Here is a 25,737-nt window from a genome sequence, read left to right on the forward strand (position 1 = left end):
CGTGTTTGATACCCCGTAGAATCAGCTCGGCCACTGTTAGGTTAACGGCGTCTCACTGCATTGCAATTTATCTCCCTCACCCAAAGTTAGAAACTGTCAGAAAGGCACAAAAACGGATTCTGTACCCGCAGTGGCTCTCATCAAAAGCTGTCGTGCTGAGGTTATTTCTCATGGCCCTAGCATCCACTGACAGTCACTAAATAATAATAATTCTCCAGGATAGAGGTACAACTACGTTTTACTTAAGAATATGTAGGTTGAACTGTCCAAAATTGCTGATGGTCAACCATTTTACACCTACAAAACCATCAATTTCGTGTAAATTTCACCTTAACAGCAGGCTTCCTAGAGGCTGTTTGTTTTTATGTGGAATTTCTTCTGTACACAATACTTTAATAACATTTTATCCTAAACAATTTCATTTTTAAAATTATTTTTTGAAGTATGTTAAAATATGCGTAACGTAAAATTTGCCATTTTAACCATTTTTAGGTGTATTAAGTGGCATTAAGTACATAGCACTTAAATTTTAAAATCGGTAGTTTAGTCAATCCCTGGATCGAACCTACTGTCCCCCAAGGAAAATACAAAGCAAACTGCCAAAAAAAACAAAAAAAAAAACCCTGCCTTTTCTTGCATGTATAAATTTTTAATTTACACGAATGACCAAATAGCAATAAGAGACGCTCTTGGGAATATTTATGAAGCTGAGGAACTGAGATAAAAGTTTAGGGATTCATTTCCGTGACGATTAGAGACGAAGTTTGCGGGATGATAGAATCATGTAATAGCATTGTTGTGAAGCCTATCGCATTTTATAGCAATTTTTTCCTAAACTAGATGACCTTGCTTAGTACTCACTTTTTATTAACATGGTGTTGGCCAGCAGCAGGTAAAACCATTCTGGTCTCTGCAGAAACATCCCTTTCGTTTTTCTCCCCAAGAGCTAGCAAGGGGCATAAAACTGTATAAAATCCTTACTGTACAATTGTGTATCTCATTGTCATTTAGTCTCATGGACTGCTATTATTTTATGTCAATTAAATATTATTTAATACCAAAGCTACAGGCTGCCACTGCATCCATTGACCATCTGTATATGAAAACTCATTAGCTGTGGTTTTAGAGATGAAATTAGAAGTAAAAGATAATTCCTGGAGGAACTTTAAAAAGTGCCAAATTGGTAAACATTAGCTGTTTGTTAAGTAATTCAGAAATACCAAGTTAACACAAGAGATCGTCACATGTATATAGTACATGCTTAAGTAAGAATCCAGGCCGGGGAATGTATTTACTGCAGCAACAAGGGTGGTGATGGCTCTGCGACCCACCCAGCATAAATGTTGCTCTGCAGGGTGACTTACATACTAATCTTCATTTAGACCAACAAGTTCACATGCCAGCTGCACAAGGTCAAAACTCACGCAAGTATCATCTCTGTAGTGTCCCCAGTTTGCTCGCCCGTTGTCATTCAAGGCACACACACAGGCATACGACAGTAATCACAAATGTTTGTGCATGCTTGTCGCTCCAGTATTCCTTCAGATTTAACTTTAAATTTGTAAAATAAATGTTTACTTCATTGAAACTAACATTTAAAATTTCGACATAATTAGAGAATGCGTTATATAATTCTTAAGCTGGTGGATCTGATTTTTTTTTTCTTTTAAGCCTTTTAGCAAGGGATCTAATTTACTAAATTTAATCCTACACATTTTGTCACTTCCCACAGAGTTTTTAATGCACATATATCTTTCCTCCCCTGTTCCCCCTTTCCCATTTGTTTTCAATAGTTGGTGCTCAGGGAAATACCTGTCTCTGAATTCGGGGTATTAATGTCCAACGGCTAGTACCCAGTAGCTTGTGAATTAACAGCTTTGGATAATTATTACAGTGTTTATTGAGAATATAAATTAAACTTAGCTTTACAAATTGATTTCAACTTTTCTAGTTTGTGCCACTTCCTGAGAGTTTCAGCAGGACAAAGACAGTTGTTTCTTTAAACTAAATCAGAATGATTTTGTTCCTATTTTAAACAAAAATAATCCAAGTCCTTAAAAGAAAAAAAGCAAGCATATGTGTTTTTGAAACAGTCTCATAGCTTTTGTCACGGAACACTACTGGATGATCAAAATTCACAGAGAATATTTAGTGTTATTCAGGAATTTTTAAGGAAAGCAATTAGGTTTTCTCAGATGGATGTAAGAAATGCCAAATTATTATAAATGATGGTCTTTAAATTGGAAGCATTAAATTAGATCAAAGTGTGAGGATTGAGTAAGCAGCTTCACTGAAATGGAATAAGTGGAGGAAATGAATAAGACAGAATCAAAGGAAACAGATCATGGGACTCAGTAATGAAGAGATGGACAGTTAGGTTTCTATTTATTTCTGTGGAGTATTACTTGATCTCAATTCATTTGTGAAAACCAATGCTTCTGGAATTGCTGGGAGTGCGTAATCGGGGTAGGAAAACAACTGAATCAATTGCCCTATTGTGTGAAAAAAACCTAAGTATCTGTGATGAAAATTATTTTTATTATATGTAGGAAATTGGAATCTATGGAAACAATTACACTCAGGCTAGTTAAGCTCCTACGAATCGTTGCTGAAATAAATTCCGGAATTCCTGGCATCAAATTGAGTTCCTAACCACATAGGAAGAAAAATGTAGTAAATTGGAAATAATGTATAATTTAAATTATAGGACGTAGGCAAGGTAAGAAGTGAATTCAAATTGTTGACTCGATTAAAAAATTAACATCCATTTAAATCTTTTTAATCAAGTGAATATAATTTCTTGCATGTTTGGGGTTTTTTAATTTAGCAAAATGTGTGTACTTTTGGCCCCCTCTTCTTTTTTGTTTAGGAAGAAAAGCACTCCTCTAGAATATATGACCTATATGCTAAAAACCCAGAGGGACACATTTAACGTGTTACACTATTCCTGGTGCTCTATGAATTATTCAATTTTGAGATTTTTTACTGATGTTTTCCTACTTGATTATATGAATATGGTACAGAGAAAGTTTCAAATACAGTTTTTCCCTGTGAGAATCTGCCAAGGAGGACATTTGAAGAGAGGGTGTCTGGGGACTAGGCTTAGAGGAAAGCATGGCCGGCCAGATGGTGCTGGACATATGTGGTAGGTAGGATACAGTTCGCTTTTATTTTATGTTGTTTTTTTAGAATATGTAAGTGTGGAGAAGATGTCAACGAGTCATTTGGTGCATCTCCTACTTTTATATTACTGTTTCTATTAGCATACTTTTTAAGACTTGGCCTTGTTATTTCATTAGACAAAGAATTCTGACCCATTTTTGGAAATTTAGATTTGACTTCCTTGAAATTGAGTGGAAATTTTGAATTCAGATTGTAATTTTAAACATCATGTTTCTCTGTTATTTGGAGGTACAGGTTAATTTAGAGTAAATAATCTTAATCAAAGGACTCATTAGCCTTATGTATTGGAGAACGTGTGAAATAGCCAGTTGTCCCCATGACGTAAATTTCCCCTCACTGGGACTGGTGATTAACTGGATTGTTTCAAAGACACTCTCTTGCTTTTTTCTTCTTGAGAGCAAACGTACATCCATGTAAGATGGTTGACTGGGACTAGGGATGGCTATGGGATGGTGGAGGAAGGTGACACCCACTGACTTTTGAGAGAGGGAAGCTGCAATCCTAGCTTCACGATGTACCTGGTGGTTCATTCACTTCTTCATTTTTTTATTCATTTAATAATGTTTTCCTTTGAACCCTCATCCGTCCTCTGAGCTCACATCATGGGCATAGAAGGGTGCTATCTCTTCTTGGGGACCGTTATGTCTAGTATAATCTTGGTTTTCACCATAATTTTGCTGACTGGTGGCAGATTAAATAGCAGACGACAATGCCAGAGAGGAGAATTTTGATCCTTAGCCATCACACTGATATTTCTCTTCAGAGAACATGTAATAAAGGAAAAGAAAATAATGTCCTATTTTGTAGGCTGATTTGATTAATTGCATTAACTTCTTTGTATAGTCAAGCCTTACTAGCTATATTCTGTATCAAAGGTTAGCACACTTCCTCCGTAAGGGGCCAGAGAGTAAATATTTTAGCTTTTGTGGGCCGCACAGTCTCTCCAGTAACTACTCAAATCTACCATTGTAGCATGAACCAGCCATAGATAGTGTCTAAACAAATGGATGTGGCTGTGTTCCAATAAAACTTTACTTACAAACACAGGTGGCCATTGTTTGCTGATGCCTGCTGTATTCTATAGTGTTGTTATAACTTTCCTTTAATATTTTAAATAATAGCTGAAAATGAAGGATGGCAGACACAGCTTTCGAAGACCTTGCCGAGGGAATATGGTCTTTCTAGGAAGCTTAGTCTTTGTCACTTATTTGCTTCCGGTGATAATTTCCTAGATGCTAGAAAGTATAGCAGGCTGCAGCTAGTTATTCAGCCTTGTCACTAAATCACATTATCTAAGTAAATGAAAAAAGTATACAAGGCATTGTTTTATTTTCCTTTCCCCATTTTCCATCATTTGTTTCATATTCACCTTTGGTGATGCCCACTCACAGTTGTGTCTATCACCATCAGCCACCACCGCTCACCTCAGCCCCAACCAGAAATAGTATCTCAGATGTCACAGTTTTTTTGTGCTTCTTCAAGAATATGGATTGGTCTCCTGCCCATCCCTGTCTTCTACTCTCTAAGGTGAACATTTGCAGTCTTCCCTCTGTAGGGCATAAACCAGGATTTTCCTGGGTGTGCACATTTTCCCATTTCTTGCCAGTTGCCCAGAATCGACAGTGTTTTAATATACCATTCAAGCTGAGGCTTCTCCTTGGAATCATGTGACTCCCTTCTAAGTGTTAGAACCCTGTTCCTTTAAACAAAATATATGCTGTATTCTTTGAAATTTTAGAAGTAATTTTATATTTAATGTCTTTAGTTAGGTTTGGCTCAAAAATATAAAACAGACATGATTTTCTTTTCTTTCATAGCTAAAGATTTACTGTTGCAAAAAGGCCTTCCCAGAAGTATTGGAAAATGTCCCTCCACTTGCCGATCCCATCTCCAGATCTACTGGAGTTGGTAGTATTATGCTGAATTAAGCATCTCAGGCATGGCCACCATGTTTTTCTCAGAAAACACGTTAGCATTGGGCAGTCCGTGGTTTTTCATTGCCATTGCCTAGAAGCCTTCGTTGCCCAAATGTCTGCAGACTTCCCCATCTACGGAAGGAGATGAGGACAGAGAATGGATATATCCTATGCACAGATTCCCTGAAGTGCATGGCCTGGCTTGGGTGAGGTCAGTGTGGTGGGGGACCTGGAGAGCCGTTTCTTGGTCCAGAGTCCCAGGGTGCTCCCTTGCATTCAACCAAGTATTTATTCAACCAAACATTTCTTGGGCACCTACTGTGGGAGGTAAGGGGGCATGGAGAGAGAAATTTTTTTAAAGGACGATGAAATTTTTCAGATCAGAAGTGGTTGAGCTACTTGGAATCCTCTTGCTTGAGGTCGATGCCAAGGGCTCACAGCCATTTTACTAAGAGATCAGATCATATCGTGAGGCGACTTGACCTTCTTCTGGTTCTTTCTACCAGCCGCACTGGGTTGTTTTGCTTTCAGAGAATGTGGTACAACCCATGTCTGAGAAAGAATCTCCTGGACAGTAAAGCAAAAGTCTAAATCCAGGGAAGGCTGAGAGTTAAGAGGTTTTCAGAACCCTGAAACAGCATTAGTAGCTTGAGACCTGAAACATTTCTTGAGGAGCCACAGAAGCACAGCTCACCTCAAATGGACCTCAGAAAAACTCTTGTTGCGCTAACCATGGCTTCAGCAAAAGAGTGGATGATTGCAGCAAATGCACAGTCCGTGGTAGGGTATTGTGGTGCCTTCAAAACTGTGCCCTCTGGAGCCAAGTTGCCCAGGTTTCTACCCAGGCTTCTCTACCCCCTGGCTGCATGATCAGGGGCAAGGGACTCACCTTCTCATTGCCCTCAGCTCTTCATTTGTAAAGATAGAATAATAATAGTACCTATTTCCTAAGATGGTGGTGACAAATGAGGAACGGGTGCAGTGTGCTTTGAATGATGACTAGCGCATCATAAGCACTCCGTAAATTACGGCTGTCATCATCCTCATCATCATCATCACCACCATCATCAACATCACTGTCATCATCACAACAGAAACAGCAGGAGCAAAAATACTGTCATTGGGCAGTATTGTCCTAGCATCTTTTTTTTCCCTTAAATGACTTTAAAAGACATTTTTACTTTATCTTGAAGCCAAAAAGGTATTTCTTTAAAACACCACCTAGAAAAGTATGTCTCTGTTTCCCAGTCGGAAATACCCTGAATGTTTTCAGAGATGGTGGAGAGTGGAGTTGGGATTTCGTGAAGGCTTTGCGAGGTTTCCAGCGTACCTGGTCAGGGCATTTGGGGTTTGCCCCGCAATGTGCTTGTCTGCTTGGTCCTTATCTCCAGCGATCTGAGGTGCCACATGGAGCATTGTAACCTCATCTTCTGGTGGAGTAATTACCCACGTCAATGTCAGAATTTTTTTTTTTAATATTTGTGGCACCCTAGAAGACGTAACCCTTTATTAGGTTTTATGGGATTCTCAAATATAAACTGATCATAGTGACCTTGTGACCTCTTATGGATTTCAAGATTGTAATTCGACTAATAGTTACCAGCAGCCTACTCTGTATCAGGCAAATTGGGAGATATTTTTCTCTCTAATTCCCTAAGAAGTGAGAAATACGGTCATATTACCAGATAGGGACCTGAGTCCCAGGAGGCCATTTGTCACCTTGTCTGTGAGTAAGCAGTGGTTCCAGCCCAAGACCAGCAGCCCTTTCTCTTTAAAACACTGAGAGATGATTGATTGGAACAGGATTTAATCCAGAACTTTCTAGACTCTGAAGTACTGAGCTTAAGATGAGGTGACAGAGAATACCACAGATGTCAGTGGGAGGACAGGAGTTTCATCCAAGATTCAGCAGACCATGGGGTTAATTGATAGATTTTCAAGCTGGGACTGGGTACCATTATGGAGAATGAGCCTGGATTCTGTAGCTGCAGTAATTATGGCGCTCTGTGGGTCTGAAAGTGAAATAAACAGAAAAGTATTATTTGAGAGGCCAGATTTTCATTATAGTGTCTGCCCAAAATGAGCATTCTAAGGGGGGAAAGGGGAGATGGAGAAAATAAGGAAAGAAAAGAAAATTTTGGTGATTTCTATAAACTTACATTCAAAAATGGAGAAGGAGACTCCAACATTCTCAATTTATTATGCTGAGTTGATTAGATGGTACCGTCAGGTTGCATTTCAATAGCAAATTTTTAACCTCCCCATTTCCTTTAACTTTATGGTAAAAGAATAAATTAAAATGCTGATATAGAATCTTTGCTGGAGATAGAGACACTGACTCTTTGCCACCTGAAATTGGCAGTGAACAGCAGAGCTGAAATGGAAATTGGCAGGTACCACTGGATGTACCCAGGCTCAAAGAACCACCAGTACCATCCTGTGCCAACCCTGGGGGACAGGGCTAGCCCCTTGAGCAGTCCAGGTAAATACAGCCTCGGGGTGAATTCTAATAGCAAGTCAACTGTTATCTTTAATATTATTTGTCATGGATATTTCAGTTTGGTGATATTTTCTGTTTTGCTTGATGCATTAATTTGTTCACAAGGGTGTGGGTGGAATTGGCCCTTTAGAATTTTTTAAATCATCTTTCTTTTTCTCTCCTCCTCTCCATTCCACCCCATCTTTCACCTCTTTCACCTCTTTCTTCTCCCTGCTCCCCTTTTTGCTCACCCTCACCTCTTCTTCTCGAAAGGAGCGGTATACAATGAGATATGTCTTTGGGTTAACCATGGAATTTCCAATGTCTGAACCAGTAATGCGGGGGAGAGGTGTCATACCTGTCCTCCATGGGACCAAGAACTGGTCCAGGACACTCAAGGAGCCTTGACTCCAAGAGTACCATGAGTGTCCCCAAGTGACTTCCCAGCCCCACTGCTTTGCACCACTCTGACTTAACATCAGTCATTGCCTTTGAGAAGGAAAAATCAAAGCCCATGAAATGAGGATCAGATAAGTGTGTACTCGATCCCATCAGGTAGGTCCACTGGGTCTGGTTTCCAGTTTCCTTGCTCACGAGGAACACTTAGCTCTTAGAACTGCTAGGTGCTGGGTCTGGGTGAAATGCGCATCAGCCTATCTGGGGACCCAGAAGGGGGAGAATGCTGAGCAATATGAACATCCACCCTCCATAGTCCCAAAGTCTATACATGTCTTCATACTCAGTTCAGTTAGCTGAAGCTCAATGACCTCAAGTTACTTAAAACGTATATTTAAAGGGATGGTGGGGGCGTCAAACAAACGCAACAGGCTTAAAGTATTGCTATGATTTTGAGTGAACCCATAGCATCATTTTCCCAAATAGTTGCTTACTTTTTCACGAATAAATCCAAAATGATAGTGTAGAACCTACAACTCCAGAAAGCAATCCTGAGGTACGACATAAGGCACTCATTGAATTATAGTCATAACACCTGTAATTAATTTAACAAAACCTTTTCTTTTCAAACCTAAATTGAGGCTTTAGGTTAATTAACGTGAAATCTAATTTTGGATTTAGTTCTACATCTTGAATTATGCATTCCTTCATTTGACGTCTGGCTATTAGGCAGCAGCTCTGCGTGTGCCTGTGTGGTGCTGGTGAGAAAAAATGAGCAAGATGTGACATCAGACATTTGTCCTCATAGATCCTTTAAAGAATGAAGAGTTGCATTAGACATGATATATCCGTTACAATGGAATACTACTCAGCAATAAAAAGGAAGGAAATGCTGATGTATACTACAACCTGGATGAATCTCAAAAACATTATGCTGAGTAAAAGAAGCCAGACATAAGAGACCAAATATTGTATGATTCCATTATATTAAATTTCCAGAATTGACAAATCCATAGAGACTGAAAGTAGATTAGTGTTTGCCAGAGGCTGAGAGAAGGTGGGGAGGGATGGGGAGTGACTGCTAATGGATTCAAGGGATCTTTGTTGGAGTGATGGAAATGTTTTAAAATTAGATTGTGGCAATGGTTACACAACTCCGTAAATTTACTCAAAACCATTGAATTGTATGCTTAAAACAGATGAATTTTATATGTAAACTATATCTCAATAAAGCTGTTTTTAAAAAGCTTCCCCACCGAAAAGCAAAAGCACCATTAGATGTGAACAATTCAATGGCGGAGAACGAGAGAGAAGGGTATTTGTTAACATGACGAGAAGGTCCCCAAGTTATCAGAAACTACTACTTGAGAGAGAATGGCCTTCATTTTAAGAATGTGTTGGAAGATACTAGGCCAGTTGGAAATGGAGAAAAAGATTAAGTATCCTTCCTGGATTGTGATAAAGAGTACACATCAATATCTTATTAGGGGAAAACCCTCTATCAATTGCTCCTGATGAGTTTTGCCCGCCGGTTGAGCAGTTGCCTGTACAAGCATTGGAATAAGACTTCTGTGCTTTGATGAACGCCGGAATACAGGCATTCTAAGCAGCAGTGGCAGCTGAGAAGAAAAATGCAAAGCTCCAATTTCTTTTCCGCAACTTTTGGGGCCAAATTTGTTTCAGAATTTAGATGAGTTTGGGTTTTTGAAAAGCAACATGGCACACACACTGCGTGCTTCTCAATACCACCAGCAAGGTCAGTGGGCTCCCACAAATCCATCATGTTAATCTTGGTGGAGAGCCCAAGTTGGGGCAATGAAACCTGTAAACAGCCTCTTGTCCATTCAGGTCAGGTTTTGGCACCAGGTAGTTTCAGATCAGAACAGGTTTTGCTCCAGATGAGCTAGACAAAAAAAAATGACTTTGTTTTTAGAGTTTTTGGAATTTTGGTATGTGAGAAATTGTAGAATTCTAATAGTATCAGGTTGCTGGTGATATCTCATGTGAGAATTACATGATCAAGCAGGTTCTTGTCTGAGGGGGAGAAATGAAATCACTGAACTTGATTAATAGAATCATCTTCCTGGATCCTGAAACAGTCGCCAACCACACGTAGTTTGAACTTTTTGTGTTCATTGACTGAAATCATTGGAAGAAATATGCTTCCGTGGCACACACATTGGGACCATTTGTGTCTGGAGCCAGCCCCAGGGACCTTGCGTAGGATAGTTTAAAGAATACAGTGCAGGCCCTGGAGTGAGGGCACCAGACCCCGCCGTGTTACTGCCTTCCTAGTTGCTTGGAGATTTTGTTGGCTCCTAAATCAATGCAGTTGCCATTCTGTACTTAGATCCCAAACCAGATGGTGTGAAGGAAAAAATAGAGAATTCCATATGGCTCTTATGTCTTTTTTTTTTTTTTTTTTTTTTTGCAGAGTTCTCAATTTCTTTCCAGTGGGGGAAGGTAGAAAAGAGGTTTTGATACAGGCTGACCAGGAGATCTTTGCCGAAGGAAAATGCCTTTCCCACTCAGTTGTGATAGCAGAGACCACCTCCTCTCACCCCCCTGCCCCCTACTTCCTTATTCCCCACTGGAAAAGTCCTACACTGGTTCTACTATTCCTACACTGGTGGTTCCAGTTTCCTTTGCTTTGACTTTTTCATGTTTTTCTTTTTGGTGTGACTGCCCAGTGGATATTTAGCATTTGGATAGTTAAACCTTCATCATCTGTTTCTTTTTCTTTTCTTATTTTTTCATTTTTTAACTTCTTCGGCCAGGTAATATCCACCTCTTCTCTAGGCTTACAGGAAATCGAAGGATGGATGGCCACACGGGCAACCCCACGCGATGCTGCCTTGGGGGCCTAGACCTGAGATGGAGGTCTGAGATGGTGACACAATTGAAAGGCGGAATAGTTAATGCTGCCTCTGTGTTTGATGGAATATTGTGCTTAACGTGTTGGGCGTGCTTCAGGCAGCTGTAGATTGTGTTACACAGGCTTCAGAGTATAGTCTGAGAGAATTTAGATCCTCTCTTCCAAGTGTGGTCTGGGGACATGCAGAGTCTCAGGTCCCACCCCAGACCTGCTCAATCAGAATCTGCATTTTTAACAAGATTTCCAGATGGTTCCTATGCACATGAAAGTTTGAGAAGCACTACTTTAGAGAAAGGTCCAAGAGCAAGAAGGGAGAAGACAGAAGGAATTAAAGAAGCAGACTTACCCTCAAGAGATCTAGAAATCTCTGATCTCTGGAAAAGACAGGGAATTGCTTAAGGTATTCATTCTTCTTTCCCTCTCTCTTTACGGAGAGGCATGTATAAGAATTGCCAGTCAGTAATGAATTGCCAGTCATTAATGCACCGTGTCTGGTTAGCCTGAAGGACAGTGACTTTTGATTCTCTTATCTACCTGTCCAAAGTGTGCTTCCTCTGATTCCTTTGTTTAAAATCTTGGTGAAGGAAAGTGGGGGAGGGGCAGTGAACGTGGGAAAGGTTTGTTCCCTTGTAGCAAAGAGAGGGCAAGAAGGAAGTCGTTGATGGGAGCTTGGGAGAAATTCTTAATTGTCCCTCATCACATTTTTTGATACAATCCAGTGACATGCAAGATGCTGTTACTTAGCATAGGCCATAAGCTAATGGACCAGGAAGGACTATTCCTACACTGGTAAGTCTGTAGTTCAGCCTTCAGTCTGACAGAAGAGTAGAAAAACTACCCCCTTCACCAATCACCAGTTTCCCCTCTGCCCATCTCGCAAATCCAAATTACTCTGATGCTTCGGTTTAGATGGGCATAGGCAATTCAAGAAGTTCGGAGAGACTTCTCACATACAGACTACAATGGAGGGCGTGGGGAAAGCATGGGGGAACCTTGGTGTTGAGCTGAGAGTTTAGCAGGAAGCCCTTATGTTGGGATTTCCATTACCAAGAATTGATTCCTCAGCAGCCATGGAGGGGCATGGACCTGGAGGGAGGGACGAGCAAGCATATCTCGCCTGTTCACTGCTGTCACTCAGGTCACACTGTTTGGTTCTGTGTATCTGCGCAGGTGTGACCTGAGAAGGCAGGCCCCTTGAGATCTCCAGCCTTTATCCCTCTGGCCCCCACTAGGCTGAACTTAGGACTTCTCTCTCATGGATCCGCTTTATAGAGTGACACCTGTGGATATAAGGGTCCTGGGAAATGCCATTGGATTTTTGTTATTGTTCTTCAGTGTCACTCTTTCCTAACCTAAGGTTGTAAGGCCACTAAGTTTGAGGTCTTTTCTGAAAACACTTGAAATGTATTTAATTCATTAATTAACTTAATTAATCTTTGTGTGTGCGTCATTGAGCCTCCATCTGTGGTTGGGTGTCGATTACAACCAATGGTCTGATCTTGTGTGGAGTTCTGATGGTGGGGCCTCTCTCTTCCCCGGAGTCTGGTTGGAAAAGCTTTCTTTGTTTGCACAGCTTAAGCCAGGGGAAGCTCTGAGTCAGTCTGACGGCTTCCAGTTACTCAAGGTGTTTCAGGTTAAATGGAGGTGAACGTGGACACATTGCAAGCATTTTGTAGCTCAGGTTGATGCTATAACGTTTCTGAGGTGTTTTTTTTTTTGTTTTTTTGGTTTTTTTTTTAGAGTTCTTTGCATTTTGTTTTCCACTGTGGATCAACTTTTTCAAGTCACCTGCAGTTTCCACAAAAAATGTGCCATATAGAGTCGTTAACTATTTTAAAGCTTATTTACCAAAGACTATTATATCAGCCATATATATATATAGTTCCTTGATTGTTTACAAATGTTCAGTTTTTTTTTTACCAGCTGTACTGTTAGTATGTGATTCGCACTTGATTTTGGAACCAGGGCTGACTGTGTCTGTGACATACAGACCTCCCTTTGCCTCTTGGTCTTGGGTCTGTTCCTCAGCTCAGATCAGGCAAACAAAGAAAGCCATAAAAGCAAATCGATCAGTATTGAGTGTTGATCTGGAACTTTCTATCAGGCACAACATCTGGTTTTAGGGACACAACTGGGATTATTCGAAGAGGTGATTCTCAGTCTTTTAGAAATAGTGACATCTGGTCTTCGCTTCCTTTATGATAACTCACGTGTCATATGTTTTCAGTTAGAGTGAATTAAAATTAACTTTGTTTTGAATCTTTTGTCACCCTTAGAGCTAACTGACGATACTGTGAAGTAGTTGGGAAGCGACTGAAGTCTGCTGCGAGAGGCTAGGATCTTCCCACGTCCCCAGGCTGCATCCTTTTGGGTGGCTCTCTTCACTCACCAATAAGCCACACACACACCCCCGTGTGTTTCCATGTCTATCAAAACTTATATAAAATGGCTTTTGTACTGAACAGAAGGCTCTGGGTGTCAGAGAGTCGTTTAGGTGGGATGAGACTTTCTCTAAAGATCATCATGCTTGCATTTTATCTGGGAACTTCCACGGAGAATGCTTTCACCCCAAGGAGTAACTCTAGTGGTGAAATGTCAGGCTGGTAGGAGAAGTAATGGGATCAAAATGAGCCTTTCCCTGGTCTTAAAACAACCCCGTTTACATTCATGTGCTCTTTCCCAATGGCCACAAATGGAGATCATAGACTCCTGTGAGGACTTGACTGACCAGGCTGGTGATGCCAGCCACTGCTGTTTTGTAAATAAGATTTTATTAGAACCAGCCACACCCATTCATTTAGGGATTGTCTGTGGCTGCTTTCCTACCACAACAACAGAATTGAGTGGTTGCAACTCTATGCCCTACAAAGCAAAAATATTTGCTGTCTGGCCCTTTACAGAAAAAAATTGTCAACCCCTAACTTAGAGCAATTACATTTTTAGCACACGTTGCAAATTCAATCTACTTATGGTAGGCAACATCTACAACTTTGCTAGCCACTAGGTTTCCTAAAATCTCCATCCAAGATCCCTCACCTTCTCTCCAGGCTCCAGAATCCTTGCTCCCATCGTTCACAGGCTTTAGACTAAAGCTCAGCCCTTCTTCAGAGGGTCCCTTGGCTCTTTCTGGAAGCTCAGCCCTCTGGCCTCTTTCAGGTCCTTCTCTGAGTGTTCCCATAATAAACCGAGTTCTGTTAAATGGATGTCATGGAGCTGTTTTCTTCTATTATTCCATTCAGTGTACTTTAGCAAGTTTTATTTTCTGTGATATGTAAAAGATGATCGATATTTTATTAAGTGTAATATTGAGGATCATTTCTTTAAGTGATTTTTCAAAGTATTGGCCTCCGATGCCCTGAATCAGAATCACCAAGGATGCTGGTTGAACATTCAGATTCCCAAGCCCCACCCACCCTCAGTGGGGTGGGTCCCAGGAATTTGTTATGTTTTAATAAGCTCCCTAGGCGATTCGGATGCACACTAAAGTTTGACCACCACTGCTATATACATAAAGGATCATAACCTTAGTTAAGAAAATAGCACTTCATTATAATATCTTCAGTAAGGTGTCGTTTCAGTTCAAATATCTTTCTGAAGAACAATATAAACTTGAAATTCAAAGGCAATTTGTATACATGTTTATATTGTAACATGTTGTATACATGTTTACTATCAAGATGCCCAAAACCAAATTGCCACATCCTTAGCAGACAGTGCTATTGAATTTGAAGCAGACTCCTCTTGATGTTTTTATATTGTCATTGCATCTTTGTGTGTGAAAAAAATGCAGAAAGATTCTGTTGTAGAGCTGTAGGCAAATGCCAGAGCTGAGGCTGTGAATTAGTTATCTCTTGCTGCATAACAAATTAATCTTAAACTTAGTGGCTAGAAACAACAACATGTATTAGTTTCTGTAGGTTGGGAGTCTGGGCTCTAATGAGGCTGCAGCGAAAGTGCTGGCCGAGGTTGCAGTCTCATCTGAAGGCCCAACTGTGGGAGAATCCACTTCCCAACTCACTCCTGTGGTTGTTGGCAGGACTCAGTTCCTTGCAGGCTCTTGTACTGAGGGCCTCGGTCCCTCACTAGCTGTTGGCCCAGAACTTCCCTTGATTCTTTCCCATGTGGGCTTTCTCATAGCTCCCTCATGACATGACAGCTGGCTTCATCAGAGACAGCAAGTGAGTGGGTAAGAGAGTATGCTAGCAAGAGAGAGAGTGCTAACAAGACAGAAGTCATAGTCTTTTGAAACCAAATCAGGAAAGCGAGTGATTAGATCCAGCCCATCAATGAAGATAACAAGGGTCTGAATATCGGGAGGTGGGGATCCTTGGGGGCATCTTAGGAGGCTGCCTACCACAAGCTGTATAAACATTTCAAAATGGAAATGCATCCTTTGTCTCCTTACAGCACTTGTCTTCTCTCCTTAGTGACGATAACCCCTTTACTTTCCTATCACCAAGTAGGGGGAGCCGGAAGGTTCTGCAGCCACAAGGCTATGTCCCCCCAGCCCACCCCACCCAGGTTGTTGTGGCTTCTGCCTTTTGCTTGCCAATCTTTAGCTTTCAAAAAGGATTTGCAACCTTTTAAAATTACTAATGTCTTTTGTAAAAATCAAACTTAAGAAGTAGAGGGGGTTTTTTAAAACATTTTTGAGGTATAATTGACATGCATAAACTGCATATATTTAAAGTGGCCTATTTGATAAGCTTTGACATATGTATGTGCCCGTGAAACCAGCACCACAAGCAAGATGGTAACGTGTCCAGTCCCAGAGTTTCCCTGTCCCTTTGTAAGCCCTCCCTCTCACCTACTTCTGATTTGCTTTCTGTCTCTCTGGATTAGTTTAAATTTTCTAGAATGGCCCTTATGAAGATTTGTTCACATTAATTCTCCCACTGTTTCTCGCTAAGCCATTTCTGTAAAATGTTGTGTGACGTTTACTGCTTAATAGCTCCAAGCTTTGTCTGATTTTCATCCTTCCTGCCTTCATTGAATATGCCCTGTGCCCTTTGAATAAAACTCAGAAAGATCCATTCTGCTACCACCTACAGTAGAAAAGTTTGGTTTGCACCCACTCCAATCCAGCCTACACAGCAGCGCCAGATTAATCTCTTAAAAGCATACCTCGGATCATGTCACTCGCCTGCTCGCAAGCCTTCCCTCTCTCCCCACTGCCTGCAAAATGAAGCTCACGAGGCTTCAGGCTGGCGTGAGGGCCTCCCACAGCGGGGTCCCACCTGCCTCTCCAGCTTCTCCCCAGCTTCTCCCCAGCTACTGCCCTGGTGTCCTCCATAAACTCAGCCACACCTTGAGCTCTCCCCACGTTGGGCCCGCTCGCCTTCCCTCATGCTTTTCCATCTGTCCTAACCATGGGATTCGTCTGTTTGACACTACAGACAGGCAAGGCCTGTCTACACTACTGTCACCCACACACCCTTTCTGTAGCTCCCCATACTAGACCAAGGAGACTTGTCCTTACCTCACTCCCTGTGTCCCTGAGTCACCTCTCTTTTTATCCTACTTCAATGATTTCTTAGGTGTTTCTCTCCCTCACCCCACTCCAAAGTGTCAATGCGGGCAGGGCCAACCAAGCCCCTGCTGCCCCCTGCATGGTGCCTGGCATACAGCAGCAATTTAACAGGCACTCATTGAATTCAGTGGAATCCAGGAAAGCACAGACGCTGTCGCCCAGATGGTTAAGGAGATTGAGTGCTGCTAAAGCTTAATATTGCAGGTAGTTCTCAGATTTCTTGAACACCCTACAGATCTCCATGCTCTTAAAATCAGTGCCATCTGAACTTAGAGCTAGCTTCCCCTACTCACCATCGGTTTCCCTGATTCTTGGCTCCCCCACTTTCCTAGGCTAAGAGCGCATACATGGTCTATAGGAAAACCCAAGCCGGTTCCCACAAAAGGCAAAGGAAGACCCTAGCAAGTGTCTGTTTCTTGAATTTGTTTATTCTCACCATGGGAACATATCTTTACTTTTGCATAATTGCTTATCTTCTATTGCTCATGCCCTATTGCAAATATTAGAGGCTAATCTATTTTAAGATTTTTCACAATATGCCACAAGAATGAAAATTTCTTATTTAATAGATTTTAGGACAGGCGTTTAAAAGGATCTGCTGAAAAGCAGTTCCCTTTATATCATTAAAAATAGTTTCAGCATTCTTAGCATTATATAGTTGAACTTTTATGTCAACGACTTTGAGAAGGTCAAGAGAGAACTGAGAACCCACTTATCTGTCATTTAAGTGATTTCTCACTTAGCTTTTTAATAGGAAGCCCTCTTGCCGCTTGGCTTCCTGATGCCTTCTTAATTTAGCCTCGTAACGGTGGTTCACAGACTTCTGGGTGTTGGGTCCCTCTACATTCTTACAAATATTGAAGACCCTAAAAAGCTTTTGCTCATGTGGGTTATATCTCTAAATATTTTCTATGTCAGAAATTATAACTGAGAAACTTATTATTAAATAATAAACTTATTTATTTAAAATAACAATAATAAACCCATTACATGTTAACATAAATAATGTTTAGGAAAGATAACTATTTTCCAAAACAAAATAAAGCTTTAGTGAGAAGAGTAATACTGTTTTACATCTTTGCAAATCTCCTTAATATCTGGCTTAATATTAGACAGCTGGATTCTTACGTCTGCCTCTACGTTCATTCAGAGCCATCTTGGGCTATCTAGTTTGGGTTGAAGTACATAAAGAGAACTCGGTCTCTCACAGAGTTGGAGTTGGAGAAGGGAGGAGTGTTTCAATGGGCTTTTCATATATTTGTGGAACTCTTCCTTGATTATACACCAAAATTCAACAAGTGGTGGTTTCTTAAAGATTGTTTGTAATGTAGAATCTGAAACCATATCGATGAACTTTCTGTGCTGTGATCCGTTAAAGTCGGTTGCTCTTTCTTCCACTTTGATTGGCTCTCTATTCAAGAATGGTTTTGTAAACATCACACATTGGTCATTTGGAAAAGATTGGTTGAGTTGTGCAGATCTTCCAAATATTGACACATCTCATTATACCTATCAAAAAAAGTCACATTTGTTAATATCACCACCAATTTCATCAAGAAGTCTTGTAAGTAGTGGGAGGCTGGTACTTTTACTGTGGCAGGTGCAAGTTTTCCAAAATTGATTGGCAACAAATACTATCAATTGTTTTCTTCAAAATGACAAGCTCACTTTGATTTTTTTTTTTTTTTGAGGAAGATTAGCCCTGAGCTAACTTCTGCCGCCGGTCCTCCTCTTTTCGTTGAGGAAGACTGGCCCTGAGCTAACATCTGTGCCCATCTTCCTCTCCTTTATATGTGGGACGCCTGCCACAGCATGGCTTGACAAGTGGTGCGTAGGTCCACACCCGGGATCTGAACCGGTGAACCCCGGACCACTGAAGCGGAACGTGCGAACTTAACCACTGCACCACTGGGCCGGCCCCTCACTTGGATCATTTTTGAGAGAATTTCTGCCAGATACCCAAGTCTTAATAACTACAGCTTGTCAGTTATTCTTTCAAGAAAAAATGGGGTTCCACGAAAGAAGGCGCTAGTTCAGCTTGTAACTCAATTACCCAAGAACTGTTCTCTAGACAGCCGTCTGACTGGTACGTGGCACAAGGACTTCATGCGCCCTTCCCATTTCATCTCAGAATCTCCAAACGGTCGAGGGGTTGAGATTTCAACAAATTAATAACTTTTTCCTGGGTCGAGGCCATTTCTCAGTGAATTGTTTTATTTTGATTTCTGTTTGTGACTGTGAGGGCAGGGTGGGGAGAACGCTCTGCTGATCAGTACTCTTTGCTGCCACTGCCTGATTCGTGCTGAGCCATCAGCAGTTTTCCTGTGCAAATGTCAGCACAGTGGAAAAAGTCAATGACATCTGAGTGCCATTACAAAAAGAGTTTTGGCCTCTCAGACCTCCTGAAAGAGTCGCAGGTCTCCCAGGGCTGCACAGACCCTCCTTTGAGGACCCCTGTTTTCTGCCCTTGTGGCTCAATGTGGGGCCGGTGGACTCGCAAAACAGAATCACCGGGGAGCCACTAAGAAATGCAGAAGCTCAGGCCTCTCTGGAGATCTGCCTAAACAGGTGACTCTGCATTTGAAGGAGATCCCCAGGGGCTTGATCTGCACATTAAAGTTTGAGAACCACTGCTCTTTTAATAGCGATCTGCCAGTTTTTCCTGTAAAGGGCCAGATGGTAAATATCTGTGGCAACTACTCAACTCTGCCTTTGTAGCTTGAAAATAGCCACACACACTACATAAACGAACAAGAGTAGCTGGGTGCAATAAAACTTTATTTATGGACACAGAAATTTGAATTTCATATACTTTTCATGTGTCATGAAATATTATTGTTCTTTGAGGTTTATTGTTTTTAATCATTTATAAATGTAAAAAAGCATTCTTAGTTCACAGACCAGATGGAGAGCTGAGTTTGGCCATGGGCCAGAGTTTGCTGACCCCTTGCTCTCTAACACTGTTCTCCAACTTAGGTGCTCATTGAAATCGCCTGGGGAGCTTTTTTTTTTTTTTTAAAGCAAAATCTCTAATTGCTGAGTCCCACCCCCAGAAATTCTGACTTAATTGGTCTGGGATGAAGTCTGGGCATCAGCTTTCAAATGCCCTCCAGATAATCTAATGTGTGACAAAATTTGAGAACCTCTCTATAATATTTGTTAAACAAAGTCAAGTTTATGTTAAGTTCTTTTTGTTGTTAATTGTAGAATTTAGCAGTAACACCAGGTGTCTCAGACTGGCATTGTACGTTGTAACCTTAGAACGGGTTTCTCCCCTTTGGCACCGCTGACATTCGCGCCTCATCGCACTTGGTGGGCCGTCTTGTCCACTGGAGGGGTTAGCAGCATGCCTGGCTTCCAGCTACCACATGCTAGGAGCGCCCTCCAAGTTGTGATGACTGACAATGTCTCCACACATGCCCAGTGTCCCCTGGGGGGCAGAACTGTCCCCAGCTGAAAACCACTGATCTAAACAATGTATAGTCTTTTTGTTTATGCTACCTCGGGGATTCTTCACCTTGGCACTATTGACATTTGGGGTCGGATCATTGTTGTGGGGCTGTCCTGTGCACTGTAGGATATTTAGCATCCCTTGTCTCTACCCACAAGAGCCAGTAGCACCCCCTCCCCTAGTTGTGACAACCCACCATGTCCCAGACATTGCTGGATGTCCCCTGGGGGCCACAGTCACCCCTGCTGAGAAGCGCAGCCCTGGCCATCTCAGACTCAGGGAGCCCTCTCTTGGCTCACATTCACTTTTGCTTCTCTTAGATAAGATTCTGTTCACCTCCGTTTTCCTGCTGCTGGTTGTTTGAAAGTTGTAAACCGTGGTCACTTCTCCTTTTCTCTTTAATTTCGTGGCTCATTAGGAATTGGTAAAGTAGCAAAGAAGCCCGTGCGTAGAGGGCGGGGGTGTGTGAGTGTGAGTGTGTGTGTGTGACATTCATTCCCTGGGGAAGAATCCGAGCCCTTGTTCCCGCTGGCCCTTCTTCTGAGGCAGCATTAAATCTGCAGCCAGGATCACAGACAACTTGGGGCAAATCACTGGGCCGTTATGAACTCACAGCCATGGCAACGGCCATCCACAGGCCTGAGGACAAAACGTGTTTTATTCTGTTGTTCTGCACAAAAGGTTCTAGAGATGCTAGAGACAAATGGCTATTGAGAGTTAGAGACATAGCTGCGTATTTTTTCTCCCTACTATGTGGTTTATATTTAAACTGTTTTAATGCACACTGGAGTTTTTGTGTGACTCAAAACCTAAAATTCTCTTTAGCCACAGAGACCGGCTAAATGAAGGCTTAAGACATTGTTAAACTAACAGAAGTTTTGGGGCTTGGTGAGAGGTGTTGAGAATTACTAGTAAATGTGCCAGAAGGCCTAGCGTGGATTTTTTTTTTTTTTTTACATGAGTAGATCACAGGCATCAAAAAAAAAAACGATTGCCTTGCCTTGCCCTTTCTGGTTCATGTTAACCAATGTTGTCATTGCTGGTTCGAAGCTTGGGAAAACTCAGCTGTGGCTTTATAGGAGTATCCAAGAAAAGTATTGATCTTCCTTAGCTAGCATAAGCTTGTAACAGTGTGGTGCTCTGCTGGGCCCTGGCATATTTAAAAGCATCAGCCTTGCCTGTGACTTCTCATACTGGGGACAGCCTGAGTCACAGATCTGCTTCTTTTGTCTGTAAGGCACACTCATCGCCATGGGTTGGGGCAGGGATAAGTCCGCTTTCTTGAATGACTACATCCCGGGGTTCTCAGACCCCTCAATGGCACGAAAGCATCTTTGTGAAAAATTCTGAGGTTACCAGTACTTACTTGACTCAGGAAAAGCACTCTAATTGTATTCGTTTCAAGACTGCTGAACAACTTGGGAACATTTTGTTTTTCTTCGTTGCGGCCCGTGAAATGTGTCATTTGATTTGCAAGTGGCTAGAGTGTTATGGCCAAGCCCAGCGGCCACCTTATAGGGAGAAAACACCAATCACAGTTGAACACAAAAGCAGGCACTTCAAATGCACTGAGAACGCCACACCTGAGACTGGGAAGATGGGACTGTTGACTAGAAATGGGCTTCTCAGACTTTCATGTGCACACAAATCACTTTGTTGGGGCTTGTTAAAATGCAGATTCTGACTCAGTTGGTTGGGAGTGGGGCCCAAGAATCTACATTTCTCCCAAGCTCCCTGCTGAAGCTGTTTGTCCAAGGACCACACTTCGCAAAGCAAAGGGTCTAAAGCACTTTCCACTGAGAAATCGTCTATCTTTTCTTGACTTCTGAAAGTTTTTATTGCTGTCCAATAGAAACTGACAGCACCCAACTTTAGCTCTTCTGACCAACAGACTCACGTAGCCAATCACCTACCAGAAATCCTCCCTTAAGATGACATCCAATCACCTCAAACTCAGCCTGTCTAAAACTGAATTCAACATTCTTTGTCCTCAAAGTCTGGCCTCCTTCCAGTCAGCCGTGGCTCAGGGTACAACACAACACCCATCTGGTTATACATGCCAGACATTTAGGATCCATCCCCAACTTCACCGTCAAATTCACACCAAGTTGTACCCAGTTAATATCTTAAACATCTCCCAGACTCATCCATTTCTTCCACTTCCATTGCCTTTGCCTTGGTCCAAGCTCCTGTCACCTTTTGCCTGAAGCACTGCAATGAGCTCCTCCTCCTCCACATCCGCTTTATTCCCAGCGCATCAGCTAGAGTGATCTTTTACAACCCCAGTCTGTTCCCCAGGGTTACAAATGCTGAGTGGCTTCACGTGCTTCTGACGATAAAGTCTAGAATCCTTAAGACAGCCTGGCAAGCCCTCGGTGATCCAGCTCTGAGAGAGCCCTCCTGCCTCCTTTGCCCCACCCTCACTGTGTACTCTCTGTTCTGGCTTCTTTCAAGCCCCAGAAAGTGCCCTGATCTTTTCCACCCCAGAGCTTTTGTTGATGCTGTTCCTGTTTCCTGGAACACCCTCCTTAGCTCATCCTTCTCTCGCTTTACCTAATTAACTCAAGTTCATTCTTCATATTTAAGCTCCAGAAGCTGTCCCAGCCACCCCCTAGAAGCCTAAATCAGTCCCCATTGTGTGCACTTCTAGCACTTCTGAGCTTAAAACCATTTGGTTAATGTCCATCTCCCCCATAAGCATCAACTCTGTTGGAGTGTTAGACCACGCATGTCTTAGCTCCTCATCGAGTCCCCATTGCCCAGCCCAGTGCTTGGGGCATCAAAGACACTTGGTGAGCATTGAGTAGTCACTAACTGAATCAAATGGAATGAGTGAATGGACAGATGCTCCTTCCCTCTCAATTCTGTCATCCTCACCCATGTCTGTTACTCTGGCTAACTGACAGCTTCAATTAAATGAGGCCTTCAAGAGACCCCAATACCCCAGATGATGACAACCACAGGGTTATGGGGAAGAGTTTCTCCTGTTTGAGTGAGGGCTGAGCTTGGCCTTCAGATGAACCTATGCTGACTGCTTCTTCAAAATGAGTTACAGGTCGTCTAACGTTGGTTCTTTGGTTCTGTTGAGTATTTATTTTAGTAATTAACTCATTAGCCATGGTTAATGGTTCTTCATAGCATGATGTCTCATATCTTGAAAACCATTGTTTCATATGTTTTGTCCTGTTGTTTAGTTGTTTCAGGCAGGAGAATAAATTAGGTCCCTGTTACTCCATCTTGGCCAGAAACCATGAATCATTTTGTGGAGTTAGATTTTTATTGTAGTGGAATTTGGCTGGTAATAAAAGAAAGCAGGTGGAATTGACACAGTGAAGAGCTTGCATGGTTCTGTAGGATAGCAGTTCTCAAATTTGAGTCTGTGTGAGAATCACCCAAAGGGCTTGATAAAACACAGATTACTGAGTCCGTCCCCTGATCCCACCGACTCTGAGTTTCTGATTCAGTTGTTCTGGGGTGGGACCCAAGAACTTGCATTTTTAATATGTTCATAGATGATGCTGATGCTGCTGGTCCTGGGACCACACTCTGAATGTCAGTATGCCTGGATGTGGGTCTGCAAACTTTTTCTGTAAATAGTAAATATTTCAGGCTTTGTAAGCCACACGCTCTCTGTCACAGCTACTCAACTCTGCCACTGTAGGGCAAAAATTGTCACAATTTGTAAATGAACAGGTGTAAACTGTGTTTCAATAAAATTTTATTTGCAAAATCACAGGCTCTAGTTTGCCCATCTCTGGTTTAGGAGAACTTTGAGCATTGACTCTGTGATGGGTGCTATAGTAGGTAATTGCTATTCCCTTTCGGAGTGAAGAGGAAGTTGTAATTCTAGCACATGGCTAGTCCCTTTACATAGAGTTTGATGGTCGCTGTACTCAGGATGATACGGTAGGCAAGGTGATGTCTGCCTTTCTAGGTTGTATTTCTATCTAACACTATGAAATGAAACAGAATGCACTATGGATATATAAAGTAAAAAGAACCCCTCCTTCCTCCTCCCACATAAATACACTCAGGACTGGCTCCATAATTTGCAAGCCCAGTGCAAAATGAAAATTCAGAAATTGTTCAAAAATTATTAAGAATTTCAAGATGGCGATAGCAGAGCATTAAACCAAGCACAGAGCCCCATGAGACTGCACAGGTTGCACACCTATGAGGCCAGCCTGAACACACATCGTCACATGGCCTTCACCACCACCTCTGCCACATACCTACCTACGTGTTTTTCGAGTCAGGAATGCTATTAATGTGAGGGCACTAACAGTACTGATATCCATACTTAGAAAATATCTTTAGATTTTTGTTACTTTTTGTAGCAGCTTTGTTTTCTCTGGGACAAGTGTGTGGCATATGACCAAAGTACCCAGTGTTCAAAGATATCTTACACGGTGTGAATAGAGAGAGCTTCTAGACTGACATAGAAGGTACCATGGGGAACGATCCATAAATAGGTGGTCGAATATCCACCGCACATACAATTTGAGCCCTGCAGATAACTGGTCAACCAAGCTAGACTAAGCTCTGCATCCAACTGTATTGGTTCCTATAAATTTTTCCCATGTTGTATTCCACAAGCTTCTGTTCACAATGGCCGGCAGGGTCTGTAAGAGTTTTATCTGTTTGTGTGGACCAACAATAGCCAATATGGTGCCTTCTGTTCTACAGGAGCCAGAGTTCCTATAGCCACAAGTAAAATCATCTGCTGAAAACGTGAGAGCATTGGCATCTGCTGAGAGAGTCTAATTCATTGAAGGGATCCCCAAAATCCTTGAGTCCTTGCTTTTCCCTGCTGTTATAAAACTAGACCCACAGCATGGGACATATGGAGTCCTTGAAAGATACAAATAGCAGGGGAACTTTAGCCTTGATCTCATGGTGGATTTGGGCCTGAACGGCATCATTCTTCTAACCCCACTGGTCTTTTTGAGTCAGGGAGCAGCTGTGATACTTCCTTTGAAAGGAGCAGAATGCTATAACCCTTTGGATGAAAGATTGTTTTGAAGTGGCAACTGTGGATTTGGAAGGATGAGTTCTGTTGTTGAAGGGCAAGTGCACTACACCATATCACCGAACCCTAACTCCAGATGATGAGAAGGCATGTGGGTTTATTAAAATATATACATAAGAAAAATATTCCGAAATGAGCATTTTATCAGATTATATATCAATATTCCCATGTCAGCTGTTTGTGTATTCTGCGTACTAGGTCTTTCTGTGGAAAGCCTTTCCTTTCCCCTCTCCAATGTGAATTATATTCCCTCCTGTCCTCTCTCCCCTTCTTCCCCACCCGCCATCCACTGACTCTATAGCAGTCTATATCTTGGCCCTCATCACGCTGTACTATAATAATTATGTTACTTGTCTGCCTGCAGCATTAGATTGATCTCCTTGAAGGCAAAGAAGATGTCTTATTTCATATTTGTATCCCTAGTGCCAAGCATAGTGCTTAGCACCCAGTAGGTCTTCAAAAAGTACTGAATTAATGAACTCTAAAGTAAAACTCAGAACCCAGCTCGTGTTAAAGAAAATCAAATATGTGGCAAGTCAAAATATATCTCTCAAAGCAGTGTTCTGAGATGATAGAATGTTCTATAGCCATTAGCACAGGTGGCTATTGAGCATGTGAAATGTGGCTAGTGCAACTGAGGAACTGAATTTTTGTTTAACTTTAAATAATTTAAATAGCCCCATGTGCTAGTGGCTATCATATTGGACAGCCCAGTCTCAAAGGCCACACATCTCTGTCCAGTAAGGACCAGGTATAACTTTGTTAGCCAAGGAAGCAGGCAATCATCTTGTTCCTAACATCATCACAGAGACTGAGAATGGGGGAGATTGTGAATGACGCAACACACACAGGTCTATTTTCTCTTTATATAATGGGAT

At 41.9% G+C, this 25,737-nt stretch overlaps 1 protein-coding gene across 5 annotated transcripts in view; it reads left to right on the forward strand.

Annotated features, from left to right (window-relative positions):
• Positions 1–25,737, forward strand: part of GPM6B (glycoprotein M6B) — a 151,833-nt gene that overhangs the window by 107,185 nt on the left and 18,911 nt on the right. For 2 of the 5 annotated variants that reach the window (XM_046673851.1, XM_046673852.1), the window contains exon 2: positions 7,462–7,581. The exons of the other annotated variants lie outside the window; for them this stretch is intronic. In XM_046673851.1, coding sequence (XP_046529807.1) covers positions 7,462–7,581 — 120 coding nt within the window. The remainder of the gene's footprint in view (positions 1–7,461; positions 7,582–25,737) is intronic. 5 annotated transcript variants of the gene reach the window in all.

Source organism: Equus quagga, chromosome 10 (assembly GCF_021613505.1).
Source record: "Equus quagga isolate Etosha38 chromosome 10, UCLA_HA_Equagga_1.0, whole genome shotgun sequence".
Classification (NCBI taxonomy): domain Eukaryota; kingdom Metazoa; phylum Chordata; class Mammalia; order Perissodactyla; family Equidae; genus Equus; species Equus quagga.